General features: G+C 41.3%; 1 protein-coding gene and 1 long non-coding RNA gene across 3 annotated transcripts in view; one reads left to right on the top strand and one right to left on the bottom strand.

Moving 5' to 3' along the window:
• LOC137376548 (uncharacterized) overlaps window positions 1-1,476 on the bottom strand; it is a 75,591-nt gene extending 74,115 nt beyond the window's left edge. Inside the window, exon 1 of the long non-coding RNA XR_010976274.1 lies at window positions 1,342-1,476. This is a non-coding gene — a long non-coding RNA (uncharacterized lncRNA). The remainder of the gene's footprint in view (window positions 1-1,341) is intronic.
• adpgk2 (ADP-dependent glucokinase 2) overlaps window positions 1,228-23,273 on the top strand; it is a 40,530-nt gene continuing 18,484 nt past the window's right edge. The window contains exons 1-2 of one of the 2 annotated variants that reach the window (XM_068045303.1): window positions 1,228-1,763; window positions 17,493-17,652. In XM_068045303.1, coding sequence (XP_067901404.1) covers window positions 1,589-1,763; window positions 17,493-17,652 — 335 coding nt within the window. In that variant the 5' untranslated portion in view covers window positions 1,228-1,588. The remainder of the gene's footprint in view (window positions 1,764-17,492; window positions 17,653-23,273) is intronic. The other variant, XM_068045305.1, reaches the window with a different exon arrangement.

The raw sequence follows: 23,273 nt of genomic DNA, 5'->3' as shown, positions 1-23,273 counted from the left end.
GGTTTCCAGTGGCAGAAGGGTTAATAGAATCGTTACAGCACAGAAGGAGGCCATTTGGCCTATCGTGTCTGCACTGGCTCTCTGAATGAGCTTCTTGGTGTTAGAGGTCATAGATTTGAAGCAACTGGCAAAAGAACCAGAGGTGACTTGAGGAAACTTTTGTTTTTACATAATGAGGTATGATGAACTGGAATGCACTGTCTAACGGTACTGGAGCAGATTCCATAGTAAAATTCAAAAAAGATTGCACGAATACTTGAAGGGGCTATGGGTAAAGATCAAGGGAGTGGACTTGACTATTCTAACACACTCCTGGCCAGCCTCACATTTTCCACACTCCATAAGTTTGATCCCATCCAAAACTCTGCTACCTATGTCCTAACTCACACCCATTACCCCTGTGTTTACTGACTTACACTGGCTTCCAGTTAAGCAATACCTCAACTTTAAAACTCACCCTGGTTTTCAAATTCCTCCACGGACTCACCCCTCCCCATCTCTAATCCCCTCCCACCCCACAACCCTCCGACATATCTGCACGCCTCTAAATTTGGATGCTTGAATATCCCCAATTTTAAGTGCTCCATCATTGATGGCTGTGCCTTCCACTGCTTGAGAAGATTCCCTCCATAAAACTCTCCACCTCCTTTAAGACACTCCTCAAAATCTACCACTTTGACCAAGCTTTTGGTTATGTGTGTTATCACCTTATGTGATTCAGCGTCATACTTTGTTTTGTAACAGCTTTCTGAAACGCCTTAGGATATTTTATTAAGTTAAAAGTGCTATATAGATGCAAGTTGTTAAGTGGATAACTCTGCCACAGCGGCAACACAGCCACGATGGGCCGAATGGCTTCCCTCTGCCCTGTTGATTAAAACAAACCTACCCTTCGCCACGTTGCACACGTCAAACCACACAACGTGGACATACTTACAGTTCCTCCCACCTCAGACTTGTTACAGTTTCAAACCATCTGTATAAGAACCCGCCCTGCATCGCTTCCACTTAGTTTTCAATCACTGATCATCACGTTCTTTTACTTTTCTTGTGAACCTGCCCCGCCGCTTCGCGGTCTAACTAACTTGATAAAACGCAAAGACAACCAAACTACATGATATAGATCCGCCCCTTGCCGAAACCTCACTGGAAGAACGAAGCCACCACCTTTTGTTTCATTGGTCAATAGCGACGTCAATCAAAGAATTAAAACCGCCCCGCAACGCTTCGATTGATATATAACAGGGCCGAAGCGAAAACTTCTATATTTTCAATTACTGAGAGGAGAACAAAAATAATGAAGATGGTTATAGTGACTCGGGATTGAACTACATTTCTTACCTGTTAATCCTGTTCAATTTTCATGACTCCGTCTGCCCAGCCGGAACAGTTAAGATTTGAACGGTGTCACGCGGATCGTTACCATGATGACCCCAGCGAAGGTTCCGTGGTGAAGCCTTGTCTCGCGAGCGCAGGTTCCGTTGCTATAGTGACCAGAAACCCCGCCCCCTCCCCGGGACTTACCTGCCGAGTACAGGTTGATCTTTGTTGTGTCGCTGACCGCTGTTCCTGATCGCGGTTATCCGCGATGGGTCACGGATTGAAATGTGGTGTAGCCTTCTCGTTCTGCGCTGTTTTCGCGGCGTATTGGTACCGGCAGCAGGTGAGCAATGAGCTGGACTCGAGGCTGGAGACCGTCCTGTCCTCGCTGCTGAAAGCCGAGAGGAAAGTGGACCTGAACCGGCGGCCCCGAGTGGCAGTAGGTAAGGAATCAATCGGAGATTCTTATGGGATCACCAGCAGTCGCAGCGTTACTCTGCCTATTGATGAATGATTTAAAAAAAAACACAGGTTTAAAGCATGTAAATGCATTGTCAGTTTAGATTGTTTATTTACTATTTTGTATTTTCCAGCATTTATGCAATATTTTTCTTGCCACATTGGAACAAAGTAGGGACATCTTTCAGGATCTTAAAGCTGCGCAACTCTCATTTGCTTTTATTCCCCCCTCCCCAAAAGTCTGAATTTCCGCTGTGCTGGCTTCTCGATCTCAGTTGTGTCGTCTAGATGTTTCCTAAGAGTTGCATGCCTTTTGGTCTTTATATTAACAGTGAGGAAGTTAGAAGAATACTTTGGAAATGTTATTTAAAACTGGAGTAGCTGGGGTAAAAAGCAGATAGCTGGAAATACCTAACAGGCCCCTCAGTATCTGAGAAGAGCAATAAGTTAACGTTGCATACTCTCCTTTAGAACTGAAAATTGTAAGAAAGGCGCTTCTTTATATAGCGGGGGAGGAAAAGTGATCATTTATATTTCAATCACCAAGAGGAAGTTAATGGGCTGAATTATTTATAGTGCTTAAAAGAGCAGTAGACTGTGAAATGTAAACAAAATATTAATAAGAGTCTTACATATATAGGCAATTCCTCCTTGGTTTCACAGATTTTTTTGTTCATGCTTTTATGTCGTGACTAACAGATTTCTTTTGGGGTTGCTATAGGTAAGCTGGAGATTTTATAAGAATAGGGTTTAGGCTGAATAACAGTACTAAAGGCACAAGCTTCTTAGCATTGGGGGTAGCCCTTGGATCACTGGAAAGAGAGTTTGGAAATTCTAGGATTGGGTTTCAGATTCCAGCAATATTTTGAGCCTCTTTTAAGTGAGATCCCAATGTCTAGGAGTACTGCAGATGATAGTTCTTGGAACTCTGGAACAGGTCCTGGGAGTAGTGCATATGGTTCTAGAATAAGGGACATGTATTGTCAATAGCTTGGTGGGATGCCAAATGCTACCAAACATTCTTCAAGCACTGTCCTTCATGTAGCAACTAATAGAGTACTGGGCGACCTATCCAAAGTAAAATGATTTTTTACAATCAAACCAGTATATATAAAAATTAAAATAATTATTTTGTAGTCAAAATGATATCCTCCAGGCTGGGTCTACTGTATACCAGTCATCTTTGGGTGCTTGCCAGCTCTGTAGCACTCCAAACAAACTGGTGAACAGTTCATGCTTGTGTTCTTTGGGCATGCACCAGTAAGCAAACATGGATGTTGTGTATCCTGGGCCTACAATATATAGCTGAGTTCTCCAGGTTTAGGTAGAGCCCCACCCCTACAGAGGTTCTCTGGCACTGAGAGTGCAACCTAAGGGTTTGTAAGCATCACAAAGCAGTTCTGGATGGTTGGCAGAGGAGTCTAGGGAAGGAACTTGGGTACTGAAGGTGACCTGAGTTGGAAGTATAGGGGATTACTATCATCTGGTGGTATTTAGGGAAGGGCCTCGAGCAGCATTGGAACCTAAGCCTATTTAAAACTCTTGGACCCCAACCTTCGCTGCTTTCCTGTCTGTCAGCCTCCCTCCCCAGACTCAGCTGTGTCTTCAGGTATCTCCCATTACACCCCGTCACTATCTGTCTTAACGTTCCTGTCTTATACAATTTAACCTTATATATTCTATTAAAATTGCTAGATAAGAAATCACAAACTGCAGTTTGCTGCTATGTGCTCCCAGCTTGAGCTAGGAGTGTAGAAACAGAAGTTTTATTCACTAGCTTGCTAAGTAAGTTTGCCAAGCTAATACAGTTTATGGAAATTTACAATGTATTTAGAACTTGTTTTAAAATTGTCTTGTCATTCCCTTCAGAATATTATCTCTCTGTCTGTGTTTAGCTGTTGGGTTCTTTTTGCATATTTGTTAAAATAAAAAGGCACAAAAATGTTTGAAAAGTGGATGAAAGAAAATACTGTCAAGTAGATGCAATGTAGCACACAGACCATGCATTTCTCTTGTTACTGCATTATCAATGCACTAAAGGCATATTTAAGTTCTCTATAAATGTTCAATAACCAGCACTTCAAATATGTAGTATTCTATCAAACAAAATGGGAAATAACAAGGTGCTTATTTCAGAATGTGCTGTAACCAGATGGTGAGGCACTGACAAAGTAATTTACATAGCATTGTAAAATTATGTTCAAAAAAAGCTGTAAAATCTTGTCCTGGGCTGAAACAGCAATTTAAAGAACAAAGAACAAAGAAAATTACAGCACAGGAACAGGCCCTTCGGCCCTCCAAGCCTACGCGGATCCAGATCCTCTATCTAAACCTGTCGCCTATTTTCTAAGGGTCTGTATCTCTTTACTTCCTGTCCATTCATGTATCTGTCTAGATACATCTTAAAAGACGCTATTGTGCCCGCGTCTACCACCTCCGCTGACAATGCGTTCCAGGCACCCACCACCCTCTGCGTAAAGAACTTTCCACGCATATCCCCCCTAAACTTTTCCCCTTTCACTTTGAACTCGTGTCCCCTAGTAATTGAATCCCCCACTCTGAGAAAAAGCTTCTTGCTATCCAACCTGTCTATACCTCTCATGATTTTGTACACCTCAATCAGGTCCCCCCTCAACCTCCGTCTTTCTAATGAAAATAATCCTAATCTACTCAACCTCTCTTCATAGCTAGCGCCCTCCATACCAGGCAACATCCTGGTGAACCTCCTCTGCACCCTCTCCAAAGCATCCACATCCTTTTCGTAACGTGGCGACCAGAACTGCACGCAGTATTCCAAATGTGGCCGAACCAAAGTCCTATACAACTGTAACATGACCTGCCAACTCTTGTACTCAATACCCCGTCTGATGAAGGAAAGCATGCTGTATGCCTTCTTGACCACTCTATTGACCTGCGTTGCCACCTTCAGGGAACAATGGACCTGAACACCCAAATCTCTCTGTACATCAATTTTCCCCAGGACTTTTCCATTTACTGTATAGTTCACTCTTGAATTGGATCTTCCAAAATGCATCACCTCGCATTTGCCCTGATTGAACTCCATCTGCCATTTCTCTGCCCAACTCTCCAATCTATCTATACTCTGCTGTATTCTCTGACAGTCCCCTTCAGTATCTGCTACTCCACCAATCTTAGTGTCGTCTGCAAACTTGCTAATCAGACCACATATACTTTCCTCCAAATCATTTATGTATATCACAAACAACAGTGGTCCCAGCACGGATCCCTGTGGAACACCACTGGTTACACATCTCCATTTTGAGAAACTCCCTTCCACTGCTACTCTCTGTCTCCTGTTGCCCACCCAGTTCTTTATCCATCTAGCTAGTACACCTTGGACCCCATGCACCTTCACTTTCTCCATCAGCCTACCATGGGGAACCTTATCAAACGCCTTACTGAAGTCCATGTATATGACATCTACAGCCCTTCCCTCATCAATCAACTTTGTCACTTCCTCAAAGAATTCTATTAAGTTGGTAAGACATGACCTTCCCTGCACAAAACCATGTTGCCTATCACTGATAAGCCCATTTTCTTCCAAATGGGAATAGATCCTATCCCTCAGTATCTTCACCAGCAGCTTCCCTACCACTGACGTCAGGCTCACCGGTCTGGATTAATTACCTGGATCATCCCTGCTACCCTTCTTAAACAAGGGGACAACATTAGCAATTCTCCAGTCCTCCGGGACCTCACCCGTGTTTAAGGATGTTGCAAAGATATCTGTTAAGGCCCCAGCTATTTCCTCTCTCTCTTCCCTCAGTAACCTGGGATAGATCCCATCCGGACCTGGGGACTTGTCCACCTTAATGCCTTTTAGAATACCCAACACTTCCTCCCTCCTTATGCCGACTTGACCTAGAGTAATCAAACATCTGTTCCTAACCTCAACATTTACATCTACCGACAGCGTACCCACTGGCATGATCAATGGAATTGAACTCCATTATGTTAGCATAACCACAAAGATGCATTGTGGTAAATAGCAAAGATTATTCTATTAAAGGATTCTAATGGACAACTCAAATAGGGGAAATATGGCTCAACTGAACAATGTGCACAGTGAATAGAGCCACAGGCGTTGCGCATATAATTTTGACGAATGTAAGGGAAATTAATGAACAACAAATACCAAGTAAAGAGGCACAGCTACAGCCAAGGAGGGGGGTGTGGTTCGTGCGGTGGGGGTCTGGGTGCATGCAGTGGGGGGAAGGAAAGAGTCCCAGGTTCTGTAGATTTAGGTAGATCTTAAGGGGAATGATAGTTTTGTGTAAAGATAAGTTTAATGATTTTTAGGGCATATTTAATTTCTATGTGTTTCATGTTGTTTGCATGGCCACACATTTAGTAAGGTCAGAAATTAAGATGACAGCTAGAGCCACTTTTAAAATATTAATTTAGTAATTTGTTCAAAATGCAGCATTTGAATTGAGGCTTTTCTGTGGAATTGTACCTGATCAGCTAATCCATATCATTAGGTTACTTCTTGTATTTTCATAGAAAAAAAACTTAAATAACTAGGGGGCCACATGAATATAACATCACAAATTTAAAGACTTTTATGTATTTGGGCAACATTGGTGACAACATGTTATAAATTGAGAATTGGAAAGCATGACTAAGTAAAGCATACAGGATCAGTTCTTGGCTTTTTTCAGTCATCCTTACGAATATCTTATTGTTATTTTATGAAGAAAATAAATTAGGTTTGCCAATGAGGCAATGGAATTAATTTGTTATTTATTGGGTTGTAATGATTTGACCTGCTGGCATTAAAAAGCAATGCATCTTTGTGGTTACGCTAACTTGGGATAGAATTCAATTCCATTGATCATCCCAGTGGTACGCTGCCTGTAAAGGTAAATTACTGCTTCAGCCCAGGACAGGATTTTACAGCTTTTTCTGAACCTAATTTTACAATGTTACGCAAGTTACTGTCAGTGTCTCACCATCTGGTTACAGCACATTCAGAAATGAGCACCCTGTTCTTTCCCATTTTGTTTGATAGAATACTACATATTTGAAGTGCTGGTTATTGAACATTTATATAGAACTTAAAAATGCTTTTTAGTGCACTGCTAATGCAGTAACAAGAGAAACGCATGGTCTGTGTGCTACATTGCATCTACTTGACTGTATTTTCTTTCATCTGTTTGTATGGACGTATTTACATATTTAAAAATCAGTTATTTGTTCTATTACTGATTAACAAAGTCGTCCTAATGTTACATGATTGAAGGACATTTTGCTTCTGTAATGAAAATGTACCGTTAACATTGTATGTGTTAGAAATAGTAATGTTGAAACGCAGTGAGTGTGTTAGCTGGCAAAACGTGGAGCAAGAGGAAGTCCCCTTGGACTGTTCATAGGCCAATAGTTACAAAACAAACCTGTAATCTGCAAGGTTATCAGTGCAAGAGCAAAGTACTGCGACTGCTCAACACATGAAATAAAAACAGAAATGTTTGACCTGCTGAGTATTTCCTGAACTTTCTGTTGATATTATGGTTTTACCAGTTCATACATTGTGTACTAGTGTGACTTGCAGTTGTGTATTGTTTATCATTACTTCCTATTCTTGGAAACACAAGCAGGAGTAAGGCAGAACTGGATAATTAAAGGTCTGTTAGCTTGAAGTCAGTAATGGATGAGGTGCTCAGAGAAATCATTGGGGATGCACTGCATAAGGCACTTAAAACAACAACTTGCATTTATATACCACCTTTTTAGTGTAGCAAAATCCAAATGCAATTTATGTTATACATTTGGTTCTTTATGCTGCTACCGTATAGAGTCTATCCAGAGAGGTTTGTAGGCTGTAATATTTAAACTTTAATCTTTATTGTATAGTAACTATTTATACTCCATACTAGCTAGTCTCTTTCAAAAGCCACACTGTAACTGTTTTTGAATCTCTCCTATTTGATCTCTTACCTCATCACGGGCAGTAATCTTTACATTCAAGACTAACCATTTAATACCCTTATGCTACATCTTCCCCCACATCTTTATCCCAATATACATTTGAAGTGATTTATGACTTTAACCCCTTTATAGGGACTAAACCAAATCAAGCGTACATTCCTGTGAGTCTCCTTCAATTAAGTTCAAACCAGACAGATTCCCATAGACACTTGTTTGGGTCTGTAGAACTGAACTAGTTTTCCCTCAAAGAAAGAAAATGAGCAGAGAATATTACCATCTTTCGAATAGCCAATTTTAAAAATAATTATAGCTGTCATAAATATCCCAGATATTATAAAGGTCTGGGAAACTCTTCAATACTTAAGGAACATAGAACATTACAGCGCAGTACAGGCCCTTCGGCCCTCGATGTTGCGCCGACCTGTGAAACCATCTGACCTAAACTATTCCATTTTCATCCATATGTCTATCCAATGACCACTTAAATGCCCTTAAAGTTGGCGAGTCTACTACTGTAGACAGAAAGGAGATACAGAAAGGGGATTCTTGTAGTTGTATACAGAATGCTACATGAGATGATTTATTAACTTTTATAAATTTATGAAAGAATTGAACATGCAGTACATTTTAAGTGGCTAAGTATACTACAACATCAAAGATTAGGGCGGGACAGTGGCGCAGTGGTTAGCACCGCAGCCTCACAGCTCCAGGGACCCGGGTTCAATTCTGGGTACTGCCTGTGAGGAGTTTGCAAGTTCTCCCTGTGACCGCGTGTGTTTTCGCCGGGTGCTCCGGTTTCCTCCCACCGCCAAAGACTTGCAGGTGATAGGTAAATTGGCCATTGTAAATTTCCCCTAGTATAGGTAGGTGGTAGGGAATATGGGATTACTGTAGGGTTAGTATAAATGGGTGGTTCTTGGTCAGCACAGACTCGGTGGGCCGAAGGGCCTGTTTCAGTGCTGTATCTCTAAATAAAATAAAAATAAAATAAAATTACTAAAATCTTATTTCTAACATAGAATCCAAAAGTTCAACCTTGACAGTGTTATAGCAAAATATCTTAGAATATCCATTAAAATTCAAAGTAAACTGTTACTTTACATTCCCCGAGTAAGCCTCCTGCTTAACAAGACAAAGCACTCTTAGTTAAGTGCAGAATTCTCTTATCACGCAGTCAGCCACTCTTGCCATGGATTGAGAAGCGTTGATGAGGAATTCAATACCTCTGATTTTTCGATTAAAAACTCACACGTTTTTACTGTTTCTAATCGATTATCTCATCCTTTTGGAATGTAGGTGTTACCTTTCTGTGAATGTGCCTCCCTCTTTCGTTATCCATATGTGGTTATATCATTCGTTGTTATTCCTAATGAATTATTTGCTGAGAATTCCCTTCTCCTGAAATTGTGAGCTTTCATCTGGTCAAAATATTTATAGTGTTTTATAGTAACACTATGACTTTGTTTTGTTGGTTACTTGACTTCATAAATCAAACTTGTACAGTAACAGTTTCTTCCTTTTTGGGTTAAATTGGGTTTACGTGGCATCTGTTTGTAGGTAACATTCCATTTTGTGATTGATCATCTGTGATGATTCTTTGATGCCACCTTGTACCATCTTCTTAAGTCAGTCGGTCTATATTATTATCAACTAATTAGGATTATGGTCATCAGTATGGCCCATGTATAGCATGTCTCCGTATGTTTCATTTTCTAACTTTTTAACTTAAAAGGTGTTTCTGGTACTGTATGCCACATTCCATTGTAGCAGGGATGTTAAAAGATTCATGGATTTTTAACTCTGCCCTTAAAGGGAATTCAAGTGAATCTTGAAAACTGACCATTTTTTCAATCTTTAATTCTAAAAGGTATAATGTATTAATTATATATAAATTCTACCTAATTAAGCTGATTATACCTACATTTCATCACATATTTACATGCATTAATTTTTTTTATTTACATGCTACCCCATCTCCCCCCAACATACCAAGGCTCCTTAGACAGCACCTTCCCAACCCACGACCTCTACCACCTAGAAGGACAAGGACAACAGTTGCATGGGAACGCCACCACCTGCAAGTTCCCCTTCAAGCCACAGACCATCCCGGAACTATATCACATTCCTTTACTGTCGCTGGGTTAAAATCCTGGAGCTCCCTTCTTAACAACGTTGTAGGTGTACCTACCGCACATGGACTGCAGCAGTTCAAGAAGGCAGCTCACTACCACCTTCTCAAGGGCCATTAGGGATGGGCAATAAGTGCTGTCCTAGCCAGCGATGCCCACATCCCATGAATGAATGAAAAAAGTCTCTGACTTTATAGATTCAACCTATCAGGAGACTTCACAACTCATAATAATACTGAAGACTTGTGCTCCAGATCTAGCCGCACCCCTAGCCAAGTCCAGCTTCAATTTTGGCATCTAGCCAGCAATGTGGAAAATTGCCCAGGTATGTACTGTGCACCAAAAGCAGGACAAATCCAAACTGGCCAGTTACTATCCTATCAGTCCATTATTGGTCATCGGCAAAGTGATGGAGTCATCAAACCTGCTCTCAAGTGGCACTCGTTCAGCATTAACCTGTTCACTGACACTCAGTTCATGTTCTGCCAGGGCCACTCAGCTCCTGACCTCATTACAGCCTTGGTCCAAACATGGACAAAAGAGCTGAATTCCAGAGGTGAGGTGAGAGTGACTGCCCTTGACACCTAGGCAGCATTTGACCAAGGATGGCATCAAGGAGCCCTGACAAAACTGGAGTCAATGGGAATCAGGGGAAAACTCTCCACTGGTTGGAGTCATACCTAGCACAACGGAATATGGTTGTAGTTGTTGGAGGTCAATCATCTCAGTCCCTGAACATCACTGCAGGAGTTCTTCAGGTTAGTGTACTAGGCCCAACCATCTTTAACTGCTTCATCAATGACCTTCCCTCCATTAATAGGTAAGAAGTGGGGATGTTCGCTGATGATTGCACATTGTTCAGCACCATTCTCGACGATTCATACTGAAGCAACCCGTGTCCAAATGCAGCAAAACCTGGACAACATCCAGGCTCGGGCTGATTAGTGGCAAGTAACATTCATTCCACACAAGTGCCAGGCAATGGCTATTTCAAACAAGAGAGTATCCAACTGTCTCCTCTTGATGTTAAATGGCATTACCATAGCTGAATCTCCTACTATCATCCTGGGGGTTCCCATTGACCAGAAACTGAACTGGACCAGCCACATAAATGCTGTGGCTACAAAAACAGGTCAGAGGCTGGGAATTCTTTGGCGAATAAGTTCCCCTCCAAGGCACATAGCATCCTGACTTGGAGCTATCTCGCCGTTCCTTCACTGTCGCTGGGCCAAAATCCTGGAACTCCCTTCCTAACAGCGCTGGTGTACCTACACCCCAAGGACTGCAGCGGTTCAAGAAAGCAGCTCATCACCACCTTCTCGAGGGCAATTGGGGATGGACAATAAATGCCTTCCTAGCCAGCGATGCTCACATCCTGCGAACGAATAAAAAACAAACTCTCTGTTCTTCTTGTCAGGTGCGCAAGATTGGTATTCTTTCTCAGATCCCCGGTTTCTTGACTTGGACGGCCTTCGTTGGCATTTGGTGCTTTTTGAATTTTCAGTTTATCATCTGAGTCGGCTAAATGTATGACAGATTTGATGTCTTTGATGTAAAGGAATACGATTCCTTCTATTTCTCCTTCTAGAACCTTGTTGAGTTCATAACAGTTAAGACCACTGTTGATTCTCGTCTTTCTGGAGAGTTGCCCTTTCTCTATTTTGGGGTTCGTACACATACCTTTTGCCCGTCTGACAATTTTGGTAGATTTCTTCTGTTATAATTATGGGACTTTTTGTTTCGATACAATTTTTCTTTGTCTTGTACTTTCTGATATCCTTGCTTTTCAATCCTGGAAGTAACTTTTTGGGTAGAATTGGAAGATGTTTTCGAAATTCTCTTCCTATTAAGAGTTCTGATGACACTAATTCGCACAATAATGGAGTAGTTCTGAATGTCAGTAGTGCTAATTGAAAATCTTGATTTTTCATCAACATAGTTTGAATGGTTCTGACTGCTCGCTCAGCTTCTCCCATTTGATTGTGAATACTTAGGAGAGCTTGTTAGGTGAACAAATCCACATTCTTCTGCAAAAGCATGAAGTAATCATTTGCAAGTTGTGGTCCATTGTCAGATACTATCTGATCAAGTATACCATGTGTTGTGCAAACCTCTTGTAAAACTCTGATGACTACTTTAGTTGTTGTTGTGTACATCTGCTTAACTTTGATCCATCATGAGAAGTAATCAACTATAATTAGATAGGATCTTCCCTCAAAGAAGAATAAATCCATTGCCAACCATTCCCACGGTCTAGTTGGGAATTGGGTCAAAAGTAGTGGTTCTCTTTGATCTTGTCTGTGTACCTGACAAATTTGTTGGACTTGCTTCTTCCCAACTTCTCTGTCAGTGTAGCATTCCTGTAGGAACTTGCTGCATTTCTCTTTCTCGGTTTGGTAAGCTTTGCGTGGCATGGCGGGCTGTGCTGTTGTGCGGGTTCTCTCCGCATTGTGCAGGCTCTCTGCAATCCGGACTCTGTGCAGTTTTCAGGTCAGGTTGGGGGCTCGCTCTCAGTCCTGGCTTCTGGATTTTTCTTGTTTCTCTTCTTCAACTTTCTTTATAAGATGAAGGTCAATACAAGCTCTTCTACTCAAGACTGAGAGCTCCTGATTGCTTAGGACATATGGTGTTTCAAATATCTGCTTTTCCTTATATTGAAGCGTTGCTTGTAACTTCCCTTTTACTTCAAGTACAACACCTCCTGAGCCATGTAGCTGAGTTTCCTATGGTTGCAAAACACGTGTGGATAGCCATGGCTCTTTATTTGACAGGACTGTCAAACTTGCTCCTGTGTCCAGTTTGAAATTAGTGATCTGATCAAAATGCTTGTTTCAGATCATTGATTTCACCCAGAAAATATTTTGATTGGTCTGCTGCAGGAGGTTGTGTAACTTCATTTACCTCTCTATTCTTAACTACTTTTCCCTTTAGAGGTTGAGTTAGTCAAGATTTTATTTTGGCACAACTTATTGAAATGCCCTATTTTTCTGCAAAAAAAGCATTCTGCTGTATTGGTGGGACATTGTTCATGCCTGTTTTTGCACCACAGCGCTGACCGGGTTTCAAGGCATCTTTCACTCTCTTGCTCCACTGCACCCCCCCACCCCACCACCAAGTGTACCTTTTGGTGCCTCTTGCTCAGCCTTCTGGTGAAGGAACTGAACAGTTGCAGGAGGTTTCCTGTACCAAGATCTTTTTTTCACCTCACAAGATTGGTCTGTTATTACTGTGCAAATTGAAGTAGGCACCACAAGCTTTTAAGACTGTCAGATTCTGCTGATGTTTCATCAATACTTTGTCTTGCTATTATATCATCAGCTACATAGAGTCATAGAGTCCCTTTGGCCCACCGCGTCCATGCCGACCATAATGCCTATCTATATTAATCCCACCTGCCTGCATTAATTCCATATCCCTCAACACCAATTAAATATAATACTGTGTTTACTTGCTCTGCTTCAGACCTGCTGTCTAATTTTGATGCAATTCTGTATCTGAGGAACCTTTTCCTCCATGGTACCCAGTTATGAGTCTGATTGGATCCCTCATAACTTTTGAAACTCTCTGGCACTCCCAAATTTTGATCCATTTAGAAATTTTTATAGACTTTTTAGAGTGTTCCCCTTTAAGAAACATTTTTCAGGCTATCTTGCTTTGATGGGGTGTAGCACGTGCTTGACAGTGTTCCCTGTTTGTTTTTAATAGCTTTCTGATAGGAACTTCCCCTTTCTTTCAGCAGTGTACTGATATGTTTACACAGCTGCCTATTAGAATTGACAGAGCTGTTCCAGAAAAAGTTCTTTTATTTTAGTTAGAATTTATTTATTTTGTTCAAGCTTGACTGATTTAATTTTTTTTTCTCTTCAGTTTAGCTACGTTAATGGAGACTCTGCTGTGTTTGGAGGTTTTCGTGCTTTTTCTTTCCCTTCACTATTGGAATTTTTTTTTCAGTTTGCGCGCTTTTCAGGGTTTTCCCACTCTCCACCCTCGTGTTCAGCCCGAATGAGGAATTGGGTTTTCTCCTTTTTTTTTTCTTTTGCTCTCGCACGGAGCCTTTAGAAAATTTGATTTTTTAAGCCCTTCAAAGGCTTTTTTGTAACTCTGATTTCTCGATCGTCGGCACAATGACTCACCCAATCTCTTGCTTTTTAGCCACACTTCCGTTCTGTGGAGCTTTTCTCCATCTTCTTTGGTATATAGTTTGTTTTTCTCTTCAGCTGCTTGTTTTAAATTCTCTTCTGGCTGAAGGTTGATTGTTGCTTCAAATTTTCTCTTCTAGGTATAGGACTTCGATCCTTGTGCTGTTCACCATGTTATATATTTGTTTCTTTCTGCTGCCACCTAATAGAGTTAAGCCAGAGAGGTTCTTAGACTGTATTGTTTAAACTTTAATCTTTATTGTATAGTAACTATATACACTCCACACTAGCCTGTATGTCTCCTTCAAAAGCCACGCTGTAACAGTTCTTGAGTCTCTCCCATGTAATCTCTTATCTCATCATCATGGGCGGTAATCTTTACATTCTCTCAAGATTAACCCTTTGATACCCTTATGCTACACTTCATTCGACAGATTTAGAAAACAAAATTTCACATTAAACAACAAAATCGGGTATTAGGACAGGCGACCAAAGGCTTTGTCAAAGAGGTAGATTTTAAGGAGGGTCTTAAAGCAAGAGAGAGAGGCGGAGTGGTTTAAGGAGAGAATTGTAGAGCTCGGGGCTTAGACAGTTGAAGGCACTGCTGCCATTGGTGAGTCAAAAGATACTGGATGCGCAAAAGGCAAAAATTAGAGGAACACAGAAATATTGGAGGGTTGTAGGTAGTAACCTAGGTTGTAGGTAGGAGGAGGTTACTAATTACAATCACCTAAACAATAAAAGTGGAATTTTCCACATTTCCCCATCACCCCTCTTTATCCACCCGCTGGCCCCCGCCCCCCCCCCCCCCTCCCCACACTCCCAATTGACCTCTATTTTTTTTTTTTAAATTTGCCTCTGAGGAGATTACATGGTTCTACGTAGATTGGTAGTATATGTACTGTGACACATAAGACATTATAACTGTGTTATAGGCTGGATGGGCCAGTAGGTATTTTCGTGATCGTTATTTGTGTATGTTCTCCTGCAGTCGGGTCCATTTGAAAATATAATGATCTGACTTTCTTCCTTCCAAAAGCAGTGTAGACTAACATTTCATGATACTGTCAAAACAATAGCCTTGCATGTTGGCCTTCCTAAATACACTAAACCAGCGTTGTGAAATAAGTGCATTTATACACAGGACCACATCAGGATCATATTCACTGGCCTGCGCTCTGCATGCAGTGCTATCAAGATGCAGTGTTTTCTCTGACCTGCCTCTGAACTGTTATCCAGCAGCATAATTGGTGACCATGTAACGGGTGAACAGCTACTTTCCTCAGCCAAGAAGTATGTTTTTAGACAGTTCAGAACTAAGTTAGTCCTTCACAGATCACTTATTTAAAGTTCAGCTTTTATTATCTCCGTGAAGGTATCCACTCTGGATTTTGTATAGCAGGACTACCTTGCTTTTGTTTCTTGTTTAATAGTAGGCTATGTAAGTAAATAATCTAACAATCAGTAGAAATGTGCATATTTATGAAAATCTTGCATAGTCCATCTGTAAACCTCACTTCCTGTCATCAAGTTTGAGTTCTGTTAACTTATCACAAGGGTACTGAAAGTAGATTCAGTAGCAACTTTCAAAAGGGAATTGGATATAGAGTTGAAAAGGAGAAATTTACAGGGCTGTGGAGAAAGAATAGAGGAATTGGGCCACTTGGATAGCTCTTTCAAAGAGCCAGTACAGACCTGATGGGCAGAAAGGCCTCCTGTGCTCTATGATTCTGCTTTTTACATTTTAACATCAAAACTGAGATTTTTTTATTTGTTTCATGGGATGTGGACGCCGCTGGCAAGGTCAGTATTTGTTGCCCATCTCTAATTGCCCTTGAGAAAGTGGTTTCTTGAACCTCTTCAGTCCATCTGGTGTAGGTCCGCCTATAGTGCTGTTAGAGAGGGTATTCCAGGATTTTGACCCTGTGACAGTGAAGGAACAGCGACATAGTTCAAAGTCAGGATGATGTGTGGCTTGGAGAGGAACTTGCTGTTGGTGGTGTTCACATGCGTCTGCTGGCCTTCCCCTTCTAGATGGTAGAGATTGTGGGTTTGGAAGGTGCTGTCGAAGGAGGCGAGTTGATGCAGTGCATCGTCTATATGGTACACACTGCTGCCACTGTCCGTTGGTGAAGGGAGTGCATGGTTAAAGTGGCGGATGGGGTGCCAATCAAGCGGGCTTCTAGTGTTGTTGGAGCTGAACCATCCAGGCGAGTGGAGAGTATTCCATCACACTCCTGACTGGTGCCTTGTGGAAGGACAGGCTTTGGGGAATCAGGAGATGGGTTACTCACTGCAGAGTTCCTAGCCTTTGACCTGCTTTTGCCACCGCATTTATGTTGCTGCTCCAGTTTAGTTTCTGGTCAATGGAAACTCCCAGGAAGTTAGTGGGAGATTCAGCGATGGTAATACCGTTGAATGTCAAGGGGAGATTGTTAGATTCTTTCTTGTTGGAGATGGTCATTAGCTGGCACTTGTGTGGTGTGAATGTTACTTGCCACGTATCAGCCCAAACCAGAATGTTGTCCAGGTGTTGCTGCATATCTAGTTATAATGGAAATCTGTATGTAAACATTGGTCCATCAGTGTGGTTCAGCAAGTGGCAATATGGTGCCTTTTCTTTCTGATTTCCCTCCTTTTACTGGCCATAATCTGCTTGGTCCTGCTGTAACACCCTACCTCATATGTAAATTCATCTGAATGTTACACCTCCCTCAGGCCTATGGTCCTAGCTCAAACTGATGATCATTCCTCCATCAAGATATCAGATCCATTCCAGCTCTCGCCTTCTTTGGACTTCTGCTTTCAGTCCCAGCCCAGGTTATGACCACAAGCCTTTGTTCTTGCTATGGTCACATCCCTGCTTAGGTCAGGGCTTCTGGTCCTGCACCTCCCACCGTGATGGGTATACAAAATTCTGGGATTATCAAATAGCTCAGTGGCTTATAGTTTTGCATCTGAGACAAAAAGTTGTGGATTCAAATCATGTTTGAGCACAAAATCTAGGCTGGTACTCCAGTGTGGTACTGAGGAAGTGCTGCACTGTTGGAGATGCCAGCTTTCAGATCAGATTAAAAGCAAGAAATGCTGGAACCACTCAGCAGGTGTGGCAGCATCTGTGGAAAGAGAAGCAGAGTTAATGTTTCTGGTCAATGACCCTTCATCGGAACTCGGTTTTTATCTTGTTTTTATTTCAGATTTCCAGCATCCGCAGTATTTTGCTTTTATTCAGATCAGATTAGCTGAGGCTCCGTCTGCCCTCGGGTGAACATAAAAGTTCCCATGGCACTTCCTACGAGTTTGGGAGTTCTCCCTGGCATTCTGGCCAATGTTTATCCCTCAATCAACACTTTAAAAAAACAAACAAACTGATTTTCATGTCATTATCACATGCTTATGCAGATTAGCTACTGCATTATCCACATTACAATAGCAATTACAGTTTAAAAGATTTATTTTATATATTAATTATGCATTTCTTATTTTGGCCTTGTAGGTTTTGGTGGCTGTCTTGACATTGTTACAGATGGAGTTACTCTGTTAAAGAAAGCTGGCATCAAACCAAGCAAGAATCCTGTCCATCATGATTACATCACATCAGAGGAACAATTGGCTGAAAGCTTTGCATACTTCTTTCCTCCTGGAGCTGCATCTGAGTAAGGCATTAGCATGAAAGAGACGTAGCATATTGTGCATACACTTGACGTTTGTAGCAAAAATGTATCTTCAATTTTTGGTGATGCTTTACAGCTTCTGGAGAGTGGTGAATATAGGAATAACACAATTTCAGAGAACATTATAGTCCTGAATGATTGATTTCATTTGAGGAGAACAGTAATGAGACTCATTGGGATGATGGTAGCCATAAGTGCATGATTAAATCTGTAGTATTTTTAAAGAAATTGTGCTGTAAATTGAGATTTGCACTTATCAGTAATTTCATTAAAACCATTCGTGACAGTATCACTATTTTGACTGTCTTGTAACTGAGGCTTTAATCTTTTTTCTGAATCAAATATTCAGCCAGATTATTGCTATAGTAGTAATTTAGTATTCAACAACAGTAGAATTATCTAAATTATTTTTGCAAACTGATAGTAAAATAGGCACAGGAGTAGGCCATTCAGCCCATCGAGCCTGCTCCACCATTCAATACAATCATGGCTAGTCATCCATTTCAATGTCATTTTCCCACACTATCCCCATATCCCTTTATGTCATTGGTATTCAGAAATCTGTCAATCTCTGGTTTAAACATACTCAGTGACTGAGCTTCCACAGCTCTCTGTGGTAAAGAATTCCAAAGATTCCAACTGAAATTTCTCCTCATCTGAGTCCTAAGTGGCTTCACCCTTGTTTTGAAATTGTGTACCCTGGTTCTAGACTCCCCAACCAGGGGAACATCTTACCTGCCTCTACCCTGTCCATCCCTTTTAAGTATTTTGTAGGTTTCAATGAGATCACCTCTCATTCTTCAAAACTCTAGAGAATACTGGCCAGAGTTTCCCCAATCTCTCTTCATAGGCCAGTCCCGCCATCCTGGGAACATGTCTGGTGCACCTTCATTGCACTCCCTCTATGGCAATAATATCCTTCCTAAAGTAAGGGGACCAAAACTGCACAAAGTATTCCAGTTGCGGTGTAACCAAAATTCTATACAATTAAAGCAAGACTTAACTACTCCTGTACTCCAATCCTCTTGCAGTAAAGGCTAACATACCATTAGCTTTCTTAATTGCTTGCTGCACCTGCATGTTAGCTTTCAGTGACTTGTTGACAAGGACACCCAGGTCCCTTTGTACATCTACACTTTCTAATCTCTTACCATTTAAGAAATACTCTGCACATCTGTTCCTCCTACCGAAATGGATAACCTCACATTTTTCCACATTATATTCCATCTGCCACGTTCTTGCCCATTCGCTAAGTCTGTCCAAATCCCCTTGAAGCTGCTTTGCATCATCCTCGCAACACATTCCCACCTAGTTTTGTGTCAGCTGCGAACTTGGAAATATTATATTTGGTCCCCACATACAAATCATTGATATATATTGTGAACAGCTGGGGCCCAAGTATTGATCCTTGCAGTACCCCGTTCATCACAGCCTGCCAACGTGAGAATGACCCGTTTATTCCTACTCTGTTTTCTACCTGATAACCAATCCTTAATCCATGCCATTATTTAACCTCCTATCCCATGTGCTTTAATTTTGCTAACCAACCTCCTGTGGGGACTTTATCAAAAGCCTTCTGAAAATCCAAGTATACTAGGCCCACCAACTCCCTTTTATCAATTCTGTTAATAACATCTTCAAAAAAACTCCCAACAGGTTCGTCAAACATAATTTCCCATTCATAAATCCATGTTGACTATGCCCAATCAGATTATTATTATCTAAGTGTCCATTTATCATATGCTTTAGAATAGATTCCAGCATTTTCCCTACTACTGATGTAAGGTTAACAGGTCCGTAGTTCCCTGTTTTCTCTCTCCTGCCCTTCCTAAATAGCGGGATGACATTTGCTACCTTTCAATCTGAAGGGACAATTCCAGAATCTATAGAATTTTTGGAAGATGATCACCAATGCATCCACTATCTCCATAGCTACCTCTTTCAACACTCTGGGATATAGAATATCAGGTCCTGGGAACTTACCAACCTTCAGCCCCATTAATTTCTTCAATTCAACCTTCTTACTAATCCTAATTTTCTTCAATTCCTCATTCTCCCATGTCCCTTGGATCTCTAATTCTGGGAGATTTCTTGTATCTTCCTCAGTGAAGACAGACACAAAGTAATCATTTAGCTTCTCTGCCATTTCTCTTTTCCTCATTATAAATTCTCCTGACTCTGCCTATAATGGACCCACATTTGTCTTGGTCAAATGTGTCCTTTTTACGTACCTATAGAAGCTTTTTACAGTCTTTTTATGTTTGTTACTAGCTTACATTCAATTTTTCTATTCTACCCTTCTTTATCAGTTTCTTGGTCCTCTTTTGCTGTATTCTAAAACCCTCTTAATCCTCAGGTTTACTACTATTTTTGGCAACTTTATAGGCCTTTTCTTTTAACCTTATGCAATCCTTAACTTCCTTTGTTAGCCACGTTTGACTGCCTTTACTTTTGGGGTTTATGTGCCTTGAAGGAATGTATAGTTGCTGTAGACTATGTAATATTGCTTTCAAGACTATCCATTGCCTATGTCATACCTTTTAATGTATTTTCCCAATCCACCTTAGCCAATTTGCCCCTCATAACTTCATAATTTCCTTTGTTCAAATTTAACATCCTGGCTTCAGATTGAACTACCTCATTTTCAAACATAATGTAAAATTCTATCATATTTTGGTCACTCATCCCTTTTACAGCAAGATTATTAATTAGCCCTTTCTCATTACATAATACTAGATCTAAAATAGCCTGTTCTCTAGTGTGTTCCTCAACATACTGCTCTTGAAAACCATCCCTAACTCATTCCAGAAACTAGTCCTCACAGCATTGGTGCTCCTTAGGTTTACCCAGTCTATGTGCAGATTGAATTCACCCATGATTGCTGTATTCCCCATGCTACATGCTTCTCTAATCTCGTGATTAATACCATGCCCCACACTACTATTACTGTTTGGTGGCCTATAAACAACACCTACTAATGTTTGCTGCCTCTTGCTGTTTCTTAACTGCACCCAAACAGATTCCACATTTTGTTCTTCCGATCTGAGATCCTCCCTTACTAATGTACTGATCCCATCCCTTATCAGCGCAACACCACCTCCTTTTCCTTTTTGCCTGTCTTTCCTAAATGTCAAAACTGAATATCCTTGAATGTTCTGTTCCCAGTCTTGGTCACCCTGTACCCACTTTCTGCAACGGCAATTAGATCATACCCATTTAACTCTATTTGTGCCTTTAAATCATCTACCTTGTTGTGAATGCTGCGTGAATTCAGGTAGAGTGCCCTTAACCTTGTCATCTTGACGTTACTGTGCATTCGAAGCCGAGTTGATGCTTGCCTTTGTTTCGCCTGCCTTCTAATGTCACTTGCTACTTTTCTACTTCCTGTTACCAGAGCATGGGGAATTGTTTCAGTTGCTCACTACTCTAAATTTTTGTGTGCTTTGAGGTGAGATGCTTTGGCTGAGAGATGGAATACTGTTACTCTTTTGTGCACCTGTTATCAGCATCAAATACTGGGGTCAGCTATTGCAGAATGTCTTTGCAATGATATTATGGTAATGTGTCCTTAACTATTCATCCTCGCTTAGATGCCCTTGTCTAGGTTTCTCTTTGGTTGCGTTTTTCTGCATTGTGTTCATTGCCTTACTGTAGTATGACAATGAGAATTAGTCACTTGACTCAATGTGTAGCTGTATGAGTGCTTTGTATAAATTCATGATCGACTCTTGGAATCTGTACTTTGCCCCTCTGACTGTGCCCTGGGAAGTTTTGAATTTGCCTGTGTAAAATGCCATTTCCTACTCATCAATACACCTTGCCAACTTATCCAAAACTGTTTGGTTTCCATGTTGCTATCTGTAAACTTAAAGTTTTGGTCTGTTTCCCAGCTCCAATTTGTTTACATATGTATGGTAAACATAATTGCTGATCTTGTGGCACATCACTAGTGACCTCTTTCCATGTTGGTGCAGTTTCATTTATAACCAACCTTTGCTTTCTTCATCAAAAACGTCCTCCTAATTGCACCTGTGACCTAATTACTTATGCAGCATGTTATCACAAGCCTTGCTGAAATCTAAATATATCCCATCACAGAATTTCCATTGTTAACAACAAAAATAACTTGTATTTGTATTGCGTCTTTTAACGTAATAAAACATCCCAATATGCTTCACAGGTGCATTTATAAAGCAAAATTTGATACTGAGCAACTTATGGTAATTTTAAGGCAGATGGCCAAAAGTTTGGTCAGAGGTAGATTTAAAGGAGAAAAGAGAGGTGGAGAGGTTTAGGATGTGAATTCCAGAGGCAGCTGAAGGCGTGTCTACCAACAGTGGAGCTATTAAAATTGCGGATGCCCAAGAGGCCAAATTTAGATGAGGACTTGTATCATGGAGGGTTGTGGGGCTAGAGGAGATTACAGAGATAGGGAGGGGTGAGGAAAATAAGGATGAGAATTTTGAAATTGAGACCTTGCTTGACCAGGAACCAGTGTAGGTCAGGAAGCACAGGTGATGGGTGAATGGGACTTGGTATGAATAAGTACACGGGCAGCAGAGTTTTGGATGGCGAAGTTTCTGGAAGTTAGAATGTAAGAGGCTGGCCAGGAGTTCATTGTAATAGTCAAGTCTACTAGTAACAAAGGCATGGATGAGGGTTTCAGCAGCAGATGAACTGAGGCAGGAATGGAGTTAGGCGATGTTATGGAGGTAGAAATACGCAGACTTGGTGATGACGTGGGTATTTGGAATGGAGTTGGTAGCTTGAGAATGAAGTTTGTAGTGGGAACCGAAGACAATGGCTTTGGTTTACCCAATGTTTAGTTGGAGGAAATTTCTGCTTATCCATGGATGTCGCAGAAGTAGTCTGATAATTTAACAACAGTGGAGCAGTTGAGAGAGGTGGTGGTGAGGTAGAGCTGGGTGTTGTCAGCATGCATGTGAAAGCTAGCACTCTTTTTGGATGATGTCGCCGAGGAATAGCATGTAGATAGGAAGACTTGCATTTATAATAGTGCCTTTTATGTCTCCTGGGCGTCTCAAAGTGCTTTATAGCCAATGTAGTACTTTGAAGGAAGGAAATCCAGCAGCCAGTTTGTGCACAGCAAACACCCACAAACAGCAATGTGATAATGACAAGATAATCTGTTTTTGTGGTGTTGATTTGAGGGACAAATATTGGTCATGACCCTGGGGATAACCCTGCTGCTCTACTTCCAAGCAATACCACGGGATCTTTCACATCCACCTGAGAGGGCTGACACTGCCTTGGTTTAACGTCTCATCCGAAAGACAGCACCTCCGGCAATGCAGCACACTCTCAGTACTGCACTGGAGTGTCAGCCTTAATCTTCTTTTTGTGCACAAGTCCTAGAGTTGGACTTGAACCTGAAACCTTCTGACTTAGGTGAGAGTGCTGCCAACTAGGCACAGCTGACACTCTAATGAGAAATAGGAGGGGTCCAAGGTCCTCATGTCCTTGGGGGACACTAGAGGTAACGGTATGAGAACCATAGATAAGAATGGAACCTGGCGAGTGCAGTCCCACTCAGACAACACTGGAAAAGCATTGAAGGAGGAGTATGGCGTGGTCATCTGTGT

The sequence above is a fragment of the Heterodontus francisci genome, chromosome 13 (genome assembly GCF_036365525.1).
Source record: "Heterodontus francisci isolate sHetFra1 chromosome 13, sHetFra1.hap1, whole genome shotgun sequence".
In the NCBI taxonomy this organism is placed as follows: Eukaryota; Metazoa; Chordata; class Chondrichthyes; order Heterodontiformes; family Heterodontidae; genus Heterodontus; species Heterodontus francisci.
The sequence above is the reverse complement of the archived record's forward strand: the minus strand, read 5'-3'. Positions and strand labels throughout refer to the sequence as shown.